The 15,908-nt window shown below is 36.9% G+C and overlaps 1 protein-coding gene across 1 annotated transcript in view; it reads right to left on the bottom strand.

Moving 5' to 3' along the window:
* Window positions 1-15,908, bottom strand: part of FBN2 (fibrillin 2) — a 221,986-nt gene that overhangs the window by 96,731 nt on the left and 109,347 nt on the right. Inside the window, exons 9-13 of the mRNA NM_001278588.1 lie at window positions 7,868-8,020; window positions 6,172-6,405; window positions 5,103-5,240; window positions 2,592-2,711; window positions 769-894 (exon numbers count right to left, since the gene is read on the bottom strand). Of these exons, the coding sequence (NP_001265517.1) occupies window positions 769-894; window positions 2,592-2,711; window positions 5,103-5,240; window positions 6,172-6,405; window positions 7,868-8,020 (771 nt within the window). The remainder of the gene's footprint in view (window positions 1-768; window positions 895-2,591; window positions 2,712-5,102; window positions 5,241-6,171; window positions 6,406-7,867; window positions 8,021-15,908) is intronic.

Here is a 15,908-nt window from a genome sequence, read left to right as displayed (position 1 = left end):
GGCATATTCTACTGCAAAAATGAGCCAAGTGGTCACAGACTTTTTTTTCCTTATGAATGCCAACCGAGTGAGAGCAAATAGTGCGGAAAATGTGAAGCACCATTAGTGTAAGGGACACAGAGGAAAAGCATTAAGGAAATTTTGTGTGTAGTTTCTATTAAAATCACATGAATAGAGTTTTATTTTGATTACCAAAAAGTTACTATTTCTTTCATCGGATGTTTGTATTGTATGAGAGAATAAAGCAATGACAAAGCTCACTGCACATGAAATGATCTAGACTTTGATTAGTGGGTGAAATATGTGCTTCTGTGCAAACAGAATGTTTCTGTGGTGTACTGGCATTTACTACACTGCTAGACATCACCAGGACCACAAATTTGGAGATTTGATTATCAGATACATCAAATGTTTTTGTGCTTCCCTAGACTGGAGGTGGGTCTTTTCTGTGTTATCAGTGTTGTAACCCCAACAGTCAAAATAGAGTGGGTGCTAAAAATTACAAAGAATAATTGTTACTTTAATTAAATATATGCCACACAAGAAATTTCCAGAAGCAATGAACTATTCATTTATTATATTTCCAAAAATTTTGTCCCTTCACTTTAATAGTCTTTTGTTAAATGTATTTATATTTTACCTAAGTCATCTGAACGACTCTCATATATGTGCTGTATGAGCTTTCATGGAAATAGTCTATACGGTTCTAAATAAAAGTGTATATATCCCTTAAAAAATCTTTTGCAAGGGAGTAGGCACTTTCCATACCAACACAGTTTTTTCCATCTGTAGTTAATTCAAAGCCAGCATTGCAAATGCACTGGAAACTTCCATCTGTGTTCACACATCGACCATTCTTACAAAGAACCCCATTCTGGATGCATTCATCAATATCTGGGGAAATGAACAATATTAGTCTTTTAAAATCACAAAAGCAATAAGACAATCCATGTAATATCCAGGTCATGGTGCTTCTTTAGAAAAATGTTCATCTCTCACCAGTTTTTTTTATTGGATAGGTAGGTGTAAGCAGTTCTACAGCCCTGACTTATAATAGCTGAAGGAGGGAAGAAAAAGAAAAATGAAATGGGGTGTACAGTGAATGTAGAAGAGGATGGACAGTGCAGCTGGAATGTAGCTGCTTCTGACACAGTGGTTGAAGACCTTAAAAGTCAGAGCAAGTGAAACTGCTTATATGTGGAATCTAAAAAAAAATGGCACAAAAGAACTTATTTACAAAACAGACACAGAAAACAAACTTATGGTGACCAATGGGGTGAGGTGGGGAGGTATAAATTGGGAGACTGGAATTGACATATACACTCTACTATATATAAAACAAAAAACTCAAGGACCTATTGTGGGCTTCTCTGGTAGCTCAGCTGGTAAAGAATCTGCCTGCAATGCAGGAGACCCTGGTTTGATTCCTGGGTCGAGGAGATCTCCTGGAGAAGGGAACAGCTACCCACTCCAGTATTCTTGCCCAGAGAATTCCATGGACAGAGGAGCCTGGCAGGTTACAGTCCATGGGGTCGCAAAGAGCCAGACACAACTGAGTGACTTTCACTTCACGTCACTTCACTTCAAGGACATATAGTATAGCACAGGGAACTCTACTCAATACTCTGTAATGACCTATATGAGAACAGAATCTAAAAAGGGTGGCTATATGGGTGGTGGTGCTGGTTTAGTCACTAAGTGGTGTACAACTCTTGTGACCCATAGACTAGTCCGCCAGGCTCCTCTGTTCATGGGATTTTCCAGGCAAGAACATTAGAGTGGGTTCCCATTTCCTTCCCCAGGGGATCTTCCTGACCCAGGAATCAAACCTGTGTCTCCTGCACCGCAGGTGGATTCTTTACCACTGAGCCACCAGGGAAATCCAGATATATGTAAAAGTATAACTAAATCACTTTGCTGTACACTGAAACTAACACAACATTGAAAATCAACTATAGTCCATCAAAAATTAATTTTAAAAAAGACAAAGCAAGGAGCTGAATAAGAATGGAATAACTAAAGAATATCTCGATTAAGAGCAACATGACAAAAACTGCTGGAATAAAGTGATTCAAGCAACTGCCAGTGGATGAATAGGAAATGAAAAAAGGAAAAGAAGGATTATCTTCTAAAAGAATTCTGGGATGAATCAGCAGTGAGGTAGAGCATTTGGACGATGCTGGTGGGTATAGCAATGAAACTGCATTAAGAGCAGTCATGATGTGGTACTGGACTACGTTTGAGGTTCAAAGAAAACAGTAGCTGAGAACAACAATAAATCTTAAACTCCGTTAATCAGAGAGCAGTAATACTACTGATCTTACTTGGAGAAAGGAAGCTGTAATCTAGGGAAGGAAGATATACCAGGTTTTTTTTTGTGACACCAGATACCACACTGCCTGTGTTACATATGCAAAAAAGTATTTATGTTTGAAGAGAGCACTTTGAGGGTAACATGCAGTCAATCTGTAATAATGTAACAGCACTTATTTCATTCCATGTCTTTCTTGAATAAATTCACTTTTAACCTCAACAGCCTGGGTCACAATATTTCATGGAACATTTTCATATGTGAAAGCAAGCTGCCTTACCAATGCATGCTTGCTTGGTAGGAGTCCGCTGGAATCCGGCGTGACATTTACAATAATAGGATCCAGGTGTGTTAACACAATCTCCATTAGTGCAGGGATTTGATGTGCATTCATCAACATCTGTGAGCAGCAAAAGAAACCATTACAGACTTCACTCCATTTCTAGAAATGTTTGTTTAAAATACATTTAGGCCTCCCAAATTTGAGAGAAGGCCAGTCAGTGCTAATAGTCTAAATAGCAGAGTATTTATAAAGGAATAAAAATTCCTTTCTTCAACTACAGAGGCCCATCTGGAGAGTTAACAAAAATATCACCTATTGGAGAATACAAGAGAATTTGGTTTAACCAAGAAATAATGGTCTTTCAATTTGAATAATGTACAATGATCAAAAGTATGAGCTTGGGGAAGACATAGCCATGAGTTCCCAGAGGCTAGAAAATGTTTATTATCTAAGTAATCTGGGCAAGTTAATAGCCTCTTTAAGGCTTACTACAGAGTTAGAAGATTAATTAAAAGATTTTTAAAAGATATATATTTATATTATATGTTGTCACTCTATTAGTTTTTAAAAAGACAGATAAATTATGGAATTTTTTGTTAACTATTTTTTGTGAACTCAACTATATATGTAACTTTGTATTAAGGCTTGGATAATATCTTGAAGCAAAAAACACGGGATAGTGTAAAAATGAAAATTAAGTTTAAAAAAAAGTTTATTATATTCAGTAGTTGCTGGTTTCTCTAGGATCTTAAAATTGGCACAGGGATTTTTTTGTATAAAATGAAGTTTTATGGAAATACTGATTCTGATCCTAAAGGTGAGAAACGTCACTGCTCTCTCTTTAAATTCTCTAAGTCTTGATCAAATGCAAATTTATCACAGAATTCAAGGACTGTGCAACTGAATGACAAAGTGGACAGCAAGGATTAGTTAAATCCTAGAGAAATCATGTTTGTGTTAGAAAAAGCAATGCCCACTAAGTATTATTTTGAATGCTGGTGAATTAAAAGCCTGGCTGACTGGTTAGGGCATAATGATTTGTCCTTTCATAGACACAGAGAAGCCATTAACATATACAATTTCAGCTAAATTGGTGAGCACAACAGTAAAATCAATTCACAGTTTTACCATTTTTGTAAACAGATTGCTTCTTTCACAGATATTCTTAAAAGAGGAACTGTACTCTACCAAACTCACCAACTTCATTAATATCAACACCTAGACTGAAAGCAATTAAACTTTCTCTGGTAACAGAGGGGGGAAAAAACACTCAGAGCAAATAAAATTAAAAACAACGAAGAAAAACAGGAGTAAATACTTTTTCAATTCATCCAAAGATGCCTCCATTGAGACTCACATTTAAGCTTCTGGTTGAGCCAAAAGAATGAAGCAAAAATGAGAAAAGACAGAGTTGAGAGTGTTAGTAAGCATATCAGGCATGACTAATGGGTGCGCACCAGGCCAGATAAGCTTCAGAAGACAGTGCTGCAGGTCGTGTCTGATTCTTTGCAACACCAAGGACTATACAGTCCCTGGAATTCTCCAGGCCAAAATACTGGAGTGGGTAGCCTTTCCCCTCTCCAAGGGATCTTCCCAACCCAGGGATCCAACCCAGATCTCTGGCATTGCAGGCAGATTTTTTACCAGCTGAGTCACAAGGGAAGCCCCATGGTCCTAAAACTGTCCTTAAAAGATCATCAAAACTCTCTTCATTGCCAAATACAGCAGCGTTTTTTTTGTCCTCTTTGTATTTCATTTTTTGGCTGTACTTAACACGCCTTTTCTCTTGAAAGCACACCTTTTCAAGGCTTCCGTGATACATATTTTCTAGATTATTTTGCCATCTCATCAACATTATTACTAATGTTGCTAGTCCCCAGGGTTCTAGCTGTACTACTCCTGCTATCTTTTAACTCTGTTTTTCAGCCTGGCTGCAATAATCACCTATATGTTGCTGACTCCTAAATTTTTAACTCAAGTCCTGAACACTCCTCTTAGCTTTACCCCTCTACAGGTCAATACCCAAGACACCTAAAATTCAACATGCCCCAAAGAGATTCATCAACCACTTCTTCCCAATCTCTGCCTTACAGCTCATGTTCATGATGTCACCATATATCCAGTGTTACTCAGTGAAGAAGGAAGAAAAGGGAGGGGCAGAGACAGAAATCATAACATTTAGAACCAGAAAGGACAGGGGATTGTTTTTTCTTTTTCTTTCTGGCCATGTCATGCAGTATGTAGGATCTTGGACCAGAGGATAGAACCTGCACCCCCTGCAGTGGAAGCATGCAGTCTTAACCACTGGACAGCCAGGGAAGTCCCAGGTAGGGGATTCTTGGAAAAGTCCAGCTCAGCAGTAGGTTAAGGAAGCACATGGAAATGTAAACACATAAGAAAGACAACTTGGAAATTAGCTTTACTTCAACATCATATTCAGCCCTACTTGTTCCTGTAGTCTAAAAGCTATTTAAAAAACTAAGAAGAATGAAGGACTCGTGAACTTACCTATGCAATCCCCATTTGCATCCTGCTTATAACCCATGTTGCATTCACATCGGTAACTAGAGACAGTAGGTATGCAGCGTCCATTTAAACAGAGATTAGCATGGTGCTTACAGATATCTATTGTCTGGTTCAGAATAGCTGTGAAAAATCAGAGCACAAATGATATTCCATCACTCCGGATTACTTTCTTTAAAGTCGATTTTCAAAAGGATGTTTAAGTACATTATTTAGGTGTCCATATCAAAAGCCTACATTATTCTGTATTTTATTAAAACTTTAATGTTGGAATTTAAAAACTATTCTTGAGACACAGGGTTATAACTTGTGTTTGTTAAGTCATATATATGGAAACTTTGCCCATAATGTCGTCTTTTTAAAACATCAGGAATGTTCTACTGTACATTTGAATGCTTCCCACTTTTTTTTTTTTTTGGTAAGCATGCTGAATATCCAGATATAGTAAACAGGCAATATGCCAAAAAGAACAAACATAACACTGTAAGACATCATTAAATATTATTAGCAAGAGCAGTTATTTTAAAAAAGAATGAACTTAAACGTCAAGCACGCCAATGCCAATTCTGGCTAGAGGCCCACAGTTCTCAATTTCTCAAGTTATTCAACAAAAGAGGGCGAGGAAAAGAAAAGATATTTCATTATAATATTTGTTTAGGCACAAGCAAGACATATTCAACTTAATTCAGTTGAGAAATGGTTCTGGAAAATAATTCAAGGAGTGTATGATTGAGACAGCTACAAGCAGCCAAATGAAATACACTGGAATCAAAAAGAATGCTCTTTAATGGCATCATCTGGTCTTGGAATATTACCCCACTCTCACCTCTATTTTCAAAGAGAACCTGGGTCACTCAGTCTTTTCTCCAACTTAGAAAGTTTATGGAACATAAAAATAACACTTTACTAAGACTGTTTTACTGTATTATGCTTTAGACCTCGAAGTAGGTTTCTGCACACACACACACACACACCTTTTGGGAAAAAGGATTAGATATTATAATATCTTTAAAGGGGGAAAGCTAAAGAGTCTACACACAAAGTGAACACTCACTTAGTCCCGTGATGATGGGCCCCTGCCCCCCGGCCCCTACACCAGCTCCCCCAACGCCAGGGGAAAAGCCGTTGCCTCCAGGAATGGGGATGAAGCCTGCTCCTCCGGGGCCATAGCCATTGCCATTGCCACTTGGGGCAAAGCCATTCCCCCCAGCGCTTCCAGGTCTGGAACCAGCACTCCCTGGAATCCCTCCTATTGGAAGTCCATCCAAGCAAAGTCTGCGATATTCCTCTAAAAGAGAAGAAAGTTCAGTTAAACACAAATGGATATATTTCTGCATAATAAAGGTAATTTGTGTGTTGTGATAATCATTTTAGGTTATCTATGCTTCATGATATGAATAAGTCAGTTATTAGCTTGATAAATGTTTTCAATGCTAGCAGTAGCAGGAAAAATACAGGTGCTTCAGGAAAAAATGGAAATCTATAAGCCATGTTTTAACTGAGTTGCATACCCAAAGAACTGTCTATACATATTCTTTGATTTTATGTCTCTAAGTGCAACTCATAAAATTCCAGATATAACTTGCATCTGCAAGAAATTCACTTGAATAGATGGATACTAAACCTTTAAGTAATTCATTCTATATTTGGTTTTACTTAAATCTCCATCAGTATCATACCTACACATTTTCCCTCTTTTCTTTTTTTAAGGGATTAATATAATTTAGAATAATTTTTTTTCTAATGTGGACTCTTAACAGAATACAGCATTTAGTACGCTTTTAAATCTGCTAATTGTTTGTCCAAGTATCAGAGTTGAGGGAAAAATGTATAATTGCCTTATTTTCTTAATTGTTCTCAGAATTAGGGCACCATATAAGAAAAAATGAAAACTGTTTAACTCAAGTAATTGTTTGAGTATTAATATGACTAGGATGATGGGTTTCCAAAATTACACACTATGCTTTACCTCTGGTTTTTAAAAAATTTTACTACTCAATTTTGGAATTTCAAGGATTAGAAATTTAGAAAGAAAGGCCTTTATTTTTTTCCCTCCATAACAGAACATACAGATGTGTATGTTTATAAGCATGTTTCAAAAAGCTGAATTATTTTTCATACTTACAACATGGAGGCAATATAATAACACATTATCAATATACTTTTATGTGATGAACACTACACTTTACTATGCATGTTATATTAACAGGAGGAACTACTTCTTGTTCATCTTAGAGCAATTTTCTGGTATAGCCTCAGCTACACAGCAGTTAATATAGCAAAGTGAATGACAGTGAATTCTGAATACAAAATTCAGTGTATTCTGAATTTTCAAGGTCATTAGAAAAGGGAGGAAATATCTCTTAAGGACTGGAGCACAATAAGCTGAGGGTATGCCTAAAATAAAATAAATGAAGACCAAACTTTGTTACTCCAGCTTCAAATGGAAGATTAGGTTTTAAAACTGAACTTAAATACCGACATTTAAAATAATTATTAAAATTCTTGCTTAAAGTTAATACATGATCAGTGGTTAGGGTTTTTTCCTAATATTAACAAAAAGAATAGAATGAAGATTGATTCCAATAAACAATGTCACCCTAACCCCCACAAAAATCACCCAAGTCATATTGAAGATACTAAAAGGAATGCAAAGATGATCTGTGTTTAAGGAAAACACCAAAGCACATTATTGTTACTAATTTTCCTGCCACTGCGTGTCCTGAGCACATGAGCAGCCAACAGCTCACCAGAGCCTCTGACAGGACAGGCTTCAGGAATGGTTCCGATGCCCCAGCAGCGGCCGGGCTCACAGCAGCACTGCATTCTGGTCATCCTGCCCGGAAGCTCTTGTGCACAGCGACCGTTCACCAGGCCCGAGAAACACGTGCCTGTTCTCTGATCTAAACATGGGAAAAGAAAATAGAAGACATGACAGAATTACCCTGAGTCCTCACATCATTTACTGTACACGTTAGGAGATGCTAAGTTAAGGGGATTATTTTACTTAATTTCTATTACATCTCATTCTTTCCATTTCTATCACATTTATTCATGCTTTTGTCTATTTACAAGCAAATACTCACTGAGCACCTGTGCCATGCCATACCCTAGGTGTACAAAAAAGAGAGGCATGAAGCAGCTAGGAGCTGTAAGTAAGAAGTAAGAATTAAGTATGCAGTAAGTATGCAGTAAGAAGCCACACCCAGACAGACACAGAGCTCAAATGAGGGAAAGCGACAGACCCATCTCAGCCTAGACTAGTCAATCAGTCACCCAGCAGACCTGCAGATGCATACTGTTGTTCACTACAGAAATTGTCTGTTATTTATTACACAGCAATACAAAACTATCGCAGGTACTATTTTAGAAAGACTGATCAAAAACAGCTCCTTTGAGGCAGTGACATCTGAGCAGACTTTAATAAGGGGAGAGCATGAGCCACACAAGTAACCTGGAAGAAGAGAAGTTCAAAGAGAAAGAAGAAGATGTGTTTCACGTGCGTGAAAAACGAGGAGTCAACGTGACGGCTAAAGAGAAGGCAGAAGGGAGGTGGAAGATTCTGAGCTCTTGTACAGAGGGCAAGGGCACGTACAGCCCCAAAAACCACGAGGGAAGTACTTTCTGATTTTATTTGAAGCGCCAAAAAGAGTGAGTCCAGTTTCACTGCATATTATTTAACTTTTAACAAGGTGCTTCCAAGACATTCTGTCCATGACCACAAGAGGAAACACACACCACAACCATCAGGAGCTACACGTCATTGATGCAGATGAAACTGTTAACTATAAATAATGCTATTAATAGGGAAGGTCTAATATTTTTACACTAGACACTGAGTTTAAAAATAAATATATTATTTTCTTAAATGGTCCAAAGCTTACCTCAGGTTGCTTCCACACTATTGTTAAATAAAACAATTGGCTTTAGTTAGGTATTATTCCATGTAAGAATCAGAATGCCTATCAGTCCCCAAAAGAAACCCAGTATGACCAAGAGAAAGTACATAATTCGACTCATGCAGGCTTACTTAAAGGCACTGCAGACACTTTATAAATGTCATGATTTTTTTTTAATTTATTTATTTTAATTGGAGGTTAATTACTTTACAATATTGTAGTGGTTTTTGCCATACATTGACATGAATCAGCCATGAGTGTACATCTGTTCCCCATCCTGAACCCCCCTCCCAACTCCCTCCCCATTCCATCTCTCAGGGTCATCCCAGTGCACCAGCCCTGAGCACCTTGTCTCATGGAATGAACCTGGACTGGTAATCTGTTTCACATATGATAGTATACATGTTTCAATGCTATTCTCTCAAGTCATCCCACCCTCGCCTTCTCCCACAGAGTCCAAAAGTCTGTTCTTTACATCTGTGTCTCTTTTGCTGACTCACATATAGGGTCATTGTTACCATCTTTCTAAATTCCATATATATGCATTAGTATACTGTATTGGTGTTTTTCTTTCTGACTTACTTCACTCTGTATAATAGGCTCCAGTTTCAGCCACCTCATTAGAACTGATTCAAATGCATTCTTTTTAATGGCTGAGTAATACTCCATTGTGTATATGTACCACAGCTTTCTTATCCATTCATCTGCTGATGGACATCTAGGTTGCTTCCATGTCCTGGCTATTGTAAACAGTGCTGTGATGAACACTGGGGTACACATGTCTCTTTCAATTCTGGTTTCCTTGGTGTGTATGCCCAGCAGTGGGATTGCTGGGTCACCAGTTGGGTGTGGACAGGCTGTCTGTCATTGGGAATAATTTCATAGGTAGATTTTGACTCCCAAGAATGATCCAGGAAAATCGTTTTTAGAATATTCATTCCAGAAACCTAAAGTATTATATTCTTAAATTTACTTGATTTACTCCTCATGAATAGGATGAAAATTAAGATACGGAACTTCTAAACTCTTCACAGTAACCATTGTTACAAAATACATTCAGTGCTACACAGTATGCTGAACATATTTGTCTCTTCAAGGATCTCTGAGGAGGAGGTGAACCATAAGATTTGGGAAGAAAAAGAAAAGAGTCATGGCCTTGAGTCAGAATACCTAGGTTTACATCAAAATATTGTTAATTGTTTTATTCTGTAACCATATCTACCTACTTCTTATTCATGAAATAGGGTTAATGGAAGGATTAAACAAAGCAATATATGCTCTGTTTCCAGCAGAACGATGTATTAGATACCCTGAGTATCCTTCCCCATGGACACATTCTTGATAAAATATGAAAAACTACTTTAAAAAAATCATCTCACTGACATGAAAAAGGGGGAAAACTGAGTCTCAAAATGAAATGAAAACAAGAATCTTTGGAGGTTAAGTGCACACCTAGGTTTCAGCTTTTGGGCTTCTGTAAACTCTGGAGACTCTGGTTTTCAACTCTTGATAGTTTTACAGGGGCCAGAACCTAAGAGATAAAAGCCCAGATTCACCTCTCTAATACAAAATGAAACAGGACACTCCCTCATAAAGTAGGGGTCCCAAGCAGCTATATCCTTGTTATATGGCTAATGCAGAGAAAAGCAGCTAAGAGACTTGCCTGTTTTCTACCTTCGTGCTGGATGGAGGGGGAAAAAAAAAAAAAAAAAAACTCTTCCTAAGAATGTGAAACCACAAGCTCTTTCTCACATAGATGGCTCTGTTGTCAAAATATTAGGTTTGTGTTCTGAAAATTTCAAAGGAGGAATATTACATAAAGAGGTCTCCAGGTAGGGATATTCAAAGTACCTCACAAAAACCAACACAACTGAGGACTTAATACTGACACAGGTCTCAAAGAATTTCCACATATAAAGTTCCAGGAAAAAAGGAGTAGCTAACAGTAAAGTCACTGAAGAAGTAGGTAAATAAATGACACACAGAGAAACAAGGCTCAATGAGCAAAAGTTAGCTGAATAAATAGCAGGTTTCAGATACTGGAATGGTCAGATCAATTTTGAAAAATCATTAATTGGTTTTAATTAACGATAATTCATTATATACTAATAACTAAATAACCTTTAATCCATTTAAGCAATTAAAAAACTAAAAATGTGAACAGAGAAAACAAGTCCACAAACAATGAAAGAAGAGACTTAAAAACATTCAATGAAATGTCTGTAAATAAAACAATCATAACTGAAATAACACACTTAGTGACTATATTAAGCAGTGTACTGCACATAGCACAGTTAATGGACATGAGTTTGAGTAAGCTCCGGGAGTTAGTGATGGACAGGGAAGCCTGGTGTGCTGCAGTCCACGGGGTTGCAAAGAATTGGACATGACTGAGCAACTGAACTAATTAACTACACATAGATGAAGAGAGAATTCCTGAGCTGGAAAAAATAGCTGAATATATCATGGTTGTGTAGTTCAGAGTCAAAGAGATGGAAAATCTTGGAAAGAGGTTAAGAACTATGGGGGTGAGTGTGAAAAGGTAATTTACATCTAGTAAGACGAATAAGAGTATTAGAAAGTGTCAAAAGCAGACAATAGGGGGAGAGGCCACAGTGAACAGATACTAGTTTACAACTTTCTAATGATGTTGCAAGATAAGTTCAGATCTAGGTAGTCCAATAAATCCAAAGTGGGAAAACTAAAAAGAAATCCAGAGTTAGCACCACATCACTCTGAAACTGCAGAACAACAAAGAAAAGGTGAAGATCTTAAAAATAGCGAGAACAAAAAGATTACCTGCTAAGGAATTATATTTATATCAATCACTGACTTCTTAATAGCACCAGTGGATGCTAGAACACAACAGAATATTATCTTCTGTATGCTGAGATAAAATAACTGTCAATCTAAAATTCTGTACCCCAAGAAACCATCTTCCAGAGGGAAATAAATTAAGGCCATTTTCAGGAAAATATAAACTGAATTTTCTACAAAAAGGTTCTTGCCAAAGTAAATTTTAGAAGAGGTGTTTTAGGTAAAAGGGAAAACAATTCCAGTGGAAGGTCTGAAATATATGAATAAATAAAGAGGGAAAACACTGTTAAGATACATGGACAAGTAATAAAATATCAAACAATGATAATAATGATTAATCTGTTGCAAATGGGGAGTGGAAATTGGTTGGACTTTTTTACCTTGGAAGGGGGAGATCAAAGTGTAACCATTCTAATATTCTTTTACTGTTTATATGTGGGTAAAATACAGACAATTTTAGGCTTTAAGTTATTATATATGTATCCTCAAGCAGCCAGGATAATCACTAAAACCACAGAAATAAATTATGTATTTCTAAACAACAGATGAAAAAGAATGGGCTATGGAAGAATGGAAAGAGGGAACGAAGAGACAAAAGCCAAAATAAATCTAAAAAAGAAAGTGAGAAACAGAAAATAACAAAAAAGAGAAAGTACAGGAAAAGCACAATAAACGAGAAGCAAAAAATAATTATAATAGAAATAAATGCATCAGTTACTGTAATAAACATGAATGAATTTAAATATCAATTTAAAAGATAAAGATTTTGAGACCATGTCCCCCCAAATTTACAGTTAGGCTGTTTAAAGAAACATATTTAAAACAAAAGGAAGCAGAAAGATTGAGAGAAAAAATATCCAAATGGCATATATTTAAATCTTCCTCTCCAATTTACAAAATGCGGTGGAAAAAGACATTAGATAAAACATCAAAAATATTTAGAAACGTATCATGAGGAAAAGAAAGAAAACTTTAGTCAATACATTTCAAAAAAGGTTCAATTCACTATGAAAATATAACTTTTAAAATATGACTTTTAAACAGTCATTACCTTATAACATAGCATCAAAACATTAAAGCAAAAACTTAAAAGGCCACATGGAGAAACTGAGAAATCTACTACCAAGGTGGAACATTTATACAACTCTGTAACTAACTGATAGACACAGTAGATAAAATCTAGTAGTTCTAGGAAAAATTTGAACAGAACAGTTAACAAGTTTGATCTAATGGATATAGCTATCCAACGAGAAAACACAAAACTCAAGTCCACATAGAAGATTTTCAAATCAGGGGAGACCCTGACATTTCTAAACCACTCATGTGTCAAATTCACCAACACACTGGAAATAAGGTAATATGTTAAAAAAAAAAAAATGAGTAGGAGCTGAACAGGAATCTGTATTAGTCTCAGAATTTGGAAGTCTTCAAGGACATTGTGAGAGCTCCACAAATGTGTACTTATACTGAACACTGCAATGCAAATAAAAATGCCTCATAATATACAGATACTACTACATTTCCCACTAATTTATATTCCATTTTGACTAGTAAAATACAAATTCATTTAAAATTATTATTGAATATTCAGTAGTTTGTTTCATTATGTATTTTTCTCAAAGATATTGGGTTATCATCATGTATGGATCTGAAAACATTTTTGATGTTAAAGAGGAGGTCTTCAAATTCAGTAAACATAATTAACTACTATAGTTAATTAACTATAATTAGTTAACTATAATTAACTCCTGTAGTTTGAAAACCTTTCATCAGTCCTATAAGATATGCTGGAGGAAACCATGTCACTGCTGAAAGGACTGAGGGACAGCAAGACGGGACTGGCAAGTAAATCATAACTAATTTTCATAAATTCTACAATTAGTATCTTCAAGGAGATCAAACCAGTCAACCCTAAAGGAAATCAACCCTAACAGTCATTGGAAGGATGATGCTGAATTTGAAGCTCAACACTTTGGCCACATTATGCGAAGAACTGACTCGATGGAAAAGGCCCTGATGCTGGGAAAGACTGAGGGCAAGAGGAGAAGGGGGGCGATGGAGGATGAGATGATTGGATGGCATCACTGACTCAATGGGCAAGAGTTTGAGCAAATTCAGGGAGATGGTGAAGGACAGGGAAGCCTTGCATGCTGCAGTTCATGGGGTCACAAAGTGGGACATGACTTAACAACTGGACAATAGCAATAACGTTGGAGACATAAACAATCTACTTTCAATCCTTTGCATCAAAACATGAAAATGAGATACAGACACCATGTAGTGTGATATCTCATAGTTAAGATCTCTCCAAAAATACATTACAAAAGGAAAACAGTGCCTGACAGATGGGTTATTTCGTTTGTATCTCTAAACTGCATGGTCCTTAGAAAGTACTCTGTTGAAAATGTGCCATATGGAAGAATAAAAAGGAACATCCCATACAACTAAGAGTTGTCAAGACATGCCATCCCTTGAAATATGGAATTATTAGGGGCAAAGAAAGATGAAGCCTGTTTATAACATCATTAGAACAAATTCTTCTAGTGCTTGGTATGTGTTTAACTGCAGAACTGATATGGTCGTAAGTAATGAAAACATGTCTATTCCTCTAATAATCTCTTATCACCCTCGCTATACTCCCAGAAGAAGGTTTACATCAAGCCTTATTGAAAGCCACACTGAGAAAGAGGAAGTAATCCATCTTCTCTGATTAAAATATAAATCTACCTTGAAACAAAATAATGGTACTCTTATCAGAGTTTGTTTCCTGGCTTGACATTTAGTCTAAACTTGATTTAAAAGAACTAACAGTTAATTATACAATGTGATGAAAACTTGGTAAAAGATGAGGGAGGTTGTACCTTGAAAAAATACATCTCCTGTTGAGTGAGCTTTGCTCATTAAAAATGAAGGGGTTAACCAGAAAGCCGTGATGAGGTGAGCTCAAGTCAGAAGACTAGTGATAGTATGTGTTCGATAGATAAAAAATCACGGCCTCAGACTTCATCCAGATTCTGCAGGCCCGCACTTGCTTCTCTGAGGGTCTGGCATTAATCTGAGTTCCATTTGACTAATTCTGCAGATTCTTGCTATTTCTAAAATCTTGCATATTGCTTTCATGTTGCCATCATACACGACTAACTAGAACTAGGAAGAATGAATGAGAAAGAACCACTGTGGCTCCTTGGTTTACTTCTTCCTTTAAAGCAGTGGAATTTTTCTTCCTCATCACCTAACTTTCTCTTTCAAGGACATTCTTTCTTAATTTAAACTACACCCCCTGACTCCCCAGTCACTTGTATATGATTTTTCTGATTAAACCTAAAATGCTATATAGTATATGGTTTCATCCCTGTCTCCTCTACCCCTTTTCAGTTCATTTTAGCCACTCAGTCGTGTCAAACTCTTTGCGACTCCATGGACTGCAGCACACCAGGCCTCCCTGTCCATCACCAACTCCCGGAGTTTACTCAAATGCATGTTCATTAAGTCAGTGATGCCTTCCAACCATCTCATTCTCTGTCAACCCCTTCTCCTCCTACCTTCAATCTTTCCCAGCATCAGGGTCTTTTCAAATGAGTCAGTTTTTTGCATAAGGTAGCCAAAGTATTGGAGTTTCAGCTTCAACATCAGTCCTTCCAATGAATATTCAGGACTGATTTCCTTTAGGATGGACTGGTTGGATCTTGATGTCCAAAGGACTCTCAAGAGTCTTCTACAACACCACAGTTCAAAAGCATTTATTCTTCGGCACTCAGCTTTCTTTATAGAGTCCAACTCTCACATCCATACATGACTACTGGAAAAGCCATAGCCTTGACCAGATGGACCTTTGCTGGCAAAGTAATGTCTCTGCTTTTTAATAAGCTGTCATAGCTCTTCTTCCAAAGAGCAAGCGTCTTTTAATTTCATGACTGCAGTCACCATCTACAGTGATTTTGGAGCCAGAAAAAAATAAAGTTCTCACTGTTTGCACTGTTTCCCCATCTATTTCTCATGAAGTGATGGGACCAGATGCCATGATCTTAGTTTTCTGAATGTTGAGTTTTAAGCCAACTTTTTCACTCTCCTCTTT

The sequence above is a fragment of the Bos taurus genome, chromosome 7 (genome assembly GCF_002263795.3).
Source record: "Bos taurus isolate L1 Dominette 01449 registration number 42190680 breed Hereford chromosome 7, ARS-UCD2.0, whole genome shotgun sequence".
In the NCBI taxonomy this organism is placed as follows: domain Eukaryota; kingdom Metazoa; phylum Chordata; class Mammalia; order Artiodactyla; family Bovidae; genus Bos; species Bos taurus.
The sequence above is the reverse complement of the archived record's forward strand: the minus strand, read 5'-3'. Positions and strand labels throughout refer to the sequence as shown.